The 4,365-nt window shown below is 36.5% G+C and overlaps 1 protein-coding gene across 2 annotated transcripts in view; it reads right to left on the reverse strand.

The window, feature by feature from the left end:
• LOC120071897 (vacuolar protein sorting-associated protein 32 homolog 2) overlaps positions 1-506 on the reverse strand; it is a 2,979-nt gene extending 2,473 nt beyond the window's left edge. The window contains exons 1-2 of one of the 2 annotated variants that reach the window (XR_005480365.1): positions 308-506; positions 19-133 (exon numbers count right to left, since the gene is read on the reverse strand). Coding sequence is in view for 1 of the 2 variants with exons in the window: in XM_039024310.1 (XP_038880238.1) it covers positions 19-96 (78 nt within the window). In the remaining variant the exon portion in view is untranslated. The remainder of the gene's footprint in view (positions 1-18; positions 134-307) is intronic. The other variant, XM_039024310.1, reaches the window with a different exon arrangement.
• Positions 507-4,365: the final 3,859 nt, after the last annotated feature.

Consider the following 4,365-nt stretch of genomic DNA (forward strand, 5'->3'; position numbering starts at 1 on the left):
CAGCATGATAGATGATACCTCGTTTAATTTATCAAGCGTGGCCAGGGCATTAGACTCCTGTTTAGGTTTACCAAAAAGCTTATTGAACATTGACATGGCGGAAAATGTGCGATTCGAACCGACCTCCAAACTTCTGGAGCAATAGCAAGAAAATAACCAATCATATCTGGTCTGAGAAGAGATGAATTCTCGAAACTCGACCGGAATCGGGATTGAAACAGACGGGGAATTGGATAAAAAAAAAAAGAAGATGGTCAACAACCAAACTGAAACAAGAAAAACAAAAGATTGATGAAGAAGTATGTACCTGAGAATTGATGATCGGAAATCGAAGAGCGATCGGTGTGAAGAAATTGAAAGTAAAGAATTAAGGGGAGATCTGGTTGATAGGCGAATTGGATTCGGCTTTGCTTAGGCGTGTTGTTTTAGTGTAGGATGCGAGAGAGAGAGAGGAAGCTTCATAATCCTTAGCCTTTTTCTTCACGGCGTTGACAGCGCCGTTGGGTTCCACATCGGTCACAACTCACGACAATAAAAAAGAATATCCATCAAAGGTCCATATAGGCAAAATGTACCGGGATTAAAATGTCGACTCTTAATTTTATGAAAATATCAATAAAAATATAGACAAGGCATTCTACCTAAAGGTATTTGTGATCAGCTTACACTTTGTGAGCATTGTGTGATAGGGAAAGTTACAAGACACAGTTTTACTAGAGCACAATATTCAACCAAGTCTATCTTGGACTACATACATTCTACCTTTAAGGACCAACCCCAACTTCAAGCGTAAGCGACTCAAGGTATCTACTATCCTTTACTGATGATTTCTCAAGGAAAAGTTAGGTTTTCTTTCTCAAAACTAAAGATCAAGTATTTGATAAATTCAAAGAATGGAAACTCATGATAGAGAAGTAAACTTATAAGGATATTAAATACCTAAGGATAGATAATGGGCTAGAATTTTGTAGTGAGGAGTTTAACAAAATTTTCAGAGAGAATGTAATTATTAGACACAGGACAATCAAGTTTACTCCTCAACAGAATAAGACGACAAAGAGGCTGAACAAAACAATCATGGAAAGAGTTAGATGTCTATTGTTTGATGCCATTCTTAGTGAGAAATATTGGGTTGAAGCTACTTTCTATATTGTGTACACCTTTAATAGGCATCTATACACATCCTTAGATTTAACTTCTAAGGAGAAGTGGTCCAAACATCATTTTAACTTCTGAGGAGAAGTGGTCCAAACATCCTTTTAACCTAGAATACCTAAGGGTATTTGAATGTGTTAGATACATACATCAAAACCAAGGAAAACTCAAGCCTAGGGTTGTTAAGTGCATGTTTGTAGGATGAAACACATCCAAAAAATGCGTTTTCTAAGCTCAGAATTTAGTTAGTTTTATGCTTAATTTGAGATCTTTGATGCTTTTATTGTTTGATTATAGAAAATCAAGCAATTGGATGGGAATAAGAAAATTTGAAAGATTAATGATCAAAATACCCTTAAGAAGGTCAAAGTTTGGACCTAGAGCATGGATCAATGTAGAAAAAGGAAAGAAAATGCGGAATTCGGAGGTAGGGTAGCGTTACACAAGAGTTACAACGTTGCCCTGTGACACTGCAAGGTAGAGAGCTCATGGAAACAGAGTAGCGTTACGATGCTATGATTAGAAGAAGCGTGGACTTAAAGGCTTAACGCCAGTATTGCGACGCTGGTTAGAGCGTTGCAACGCTGCGACTGCTGTCTATATAAATAGTTTTTGGCTGATTTGATTCAAAAAGGCAAATGGAGGCACTTTTAGGGCTATTTTGAGAGTGTAAAGCAATATTTCGGTGAGGCCTCCCTGGGGTGTGTAATTCTAGATAGAGGCGACATCTCGATGCTTCAAAGGATCAAAGATTTGAAGAGTTCGTTGGGTTGCGATTCTAGATTCGAGGACGAGAGTCAAGAACACGGCTTGCAATTTCTTCTCTCTTTTATTTTCTGTCCTTTGGGTTTAGAAACCTAATGAATGGTCTATGTTTGTGTTGTAACCATGAGTGACTGATTTGTGTTTCTAGGGTGTTGATCTAGTTTTATGGATTACAAAAACTGATTTGGTTATTTCTTGGATTGAATTTATGCATAATTATTTTAGCATGTTTGTTCTTAATGCTTTTGATTAACTGATCACTAATTGAATGTTCTTTACTTAATGTCTGTCTCGAGAGAGAAGGTGTTGAGTTGGATCTAGCATGTTAAATTGTTAATCGAGTATGCACGACAGTGATAGGAGATTAATAGAGATTGTTGACGAAGGAACTTAATGTTGTGGCTAGTCAAGCAATAGAAGAGATTCGAGTCGATGGTTAGTCCTTAGAAAGGGTTGAGCTCGAGAGAGGATACCTGGATAAAATACTCCTAGATCTATAATTCGCATGAATCAATCTAAGGTCAAAATAATTAATTTGGTTAATTCATTTAACGAAACCATACCCTAGAACGTGTCTTTGTCTAGTTTCACCCAAATTTTATCTTTTCTTGTTTTTTAGGATTAGATTAGTTAGGTTCTCATCACAGTTTGGCCCCCTAAATAAAATTAGAAGAATCTCTGAATAGCTAAAAAAGTCAAACCAATTTCTCAAAGGATGATACTCCATCTCTTGATCGTTTTACTATATTATAATTTGACGTGTGTGCTTGCACTACCATCATAGGGTTCACAAATGGTGTGAATGGTTTCAAGATATGCAATCCAATTGAGAAAACGTTTATAATCAGCAGATATGTTACTTTCAAAGATAAAGAAATGTTTATGCAAAGGGAAAGTGTGATTATTGAAATTCCTAAGAACCTTACCACTAGAATTGACGTGGAGAATCCTAAAAATTCATTACAGAAGACAACCCTCTAAGTGATTCAGAAGAAGAATATGTTGCTATAGGTGAGCAAGTTGAAAGTGTTGAAGCTCAGCCTGATTTGAGTCAATACTCATTAGTTAGAGATAGACAAAGAAGGGTGATTGTTCCTCCAGCTAGGTATACTGAGACCAACTATATGAACCTAATTTTGAATGCTACTGTGATCTCAAGTGACCAAGAGGCAACTACTTTTGATGAGGCAATAAGTTGCCCCAAGGCTAAAAGTTGGATTGAAGCTATTAGTGAGGAAATACAATCATTAAGTGTGAATAACACTTGGACCCTAGCTCCTCTTCCTAAAAGTGAAGGAACTCTTAATCAAGAGTTCCTACGAGTGGAAGCGGATCTTTCCAATTCATTGTGAAAGAATTTTCACATATACATTCAAACATACTAATATGCATTCATAATGCTAAATTATTGACATGCTCAAAAGAATAATAAATAAGAGATCGAGAGATCATACCAGTTTAGGACTTATTCTTCATAGCAAATCTTGCTTTTGCTGAGACGGTAAGTTATTGCTCAGCAAAACCCAATCGTCTACTTCGAACAGTCTCCACATAAACAGAAGAAAACGGGGATGACACCACCATTCAGAACCCTCAGTATTCTTGGAGTGAGAATCCAAAGGGTGAGCTTTGTTCGGATTTGGTAGAGGGAAGGAGGAAGAGAGATCGCATACAACGATTAAGCAAGTGGGAGATAGGCTCGTCTATCGTATAGACAAAATGCTTGATCGTTTAGGTGAAGTGTACGATCGTATAAGAAAAAAGTAAGTGATCGTCTAAACGATCGTGTAGGAAAAACTAAGCGATCATCTATATGATCGTTTAGTAAATATCGAGCGCTAAACGATCGCTTAGGAAAAGGTAAACGATTGTTTAGTAAATAGCGCGCGCGGGTGGAATCGTTAAGCAATCACTCAACACTATCATATAGTAAGCGATCGTTCAAGCATTATCATATAGGCACAGGTTTTTCTAAGCGATGAAACTCTTCAACACAATGTCCACGCATACCATGCTTAACACACCGTGAGCTATTTAAGCTTCTCAAAGTGATTTTTCAACTTACTCATCCATTATGAAAACAGAAGAGATGTATCCTATTACCTCTTCAATCATCCAATTAATGGACAATGAATATCATCACATCATATTCATAACTTATGAATTAATATCATATATTAATTATAGTATTTTTCCTCCACTAGATATAAATCATATTTATATCCAATTTCTTCCAAATTAATGTATCTCATACATATAATTAACTAGTTCAATACATCATATATAATTGAACTCCCTCTTGTCAATTTGAACATTTCAAATTGACCCAAAAACTGACTCTCAACTTGTATTCAAGCTACCAAGGGGACCTTATGAACCTATAGCTCGAAGCTCCAACGGTAAGTGAATAACTGACTAAACTCTTTAGCCACGATATCCACCATC

This window comes from Benincasa hispida, chromosome 2 (assembly GCF_009727055.1).
Source record: "Benincasa hispida cultivar B227 chromosome 2, ASM972705v1, whole genome shotgun sequence".
Lineage (NCBI taxonomy): Eukaryota > Viridiplantae > Streptophyta > Magnoliopsida > Cucurbitales > Cucurbitaceae > Benincasa > Benincasa hispida.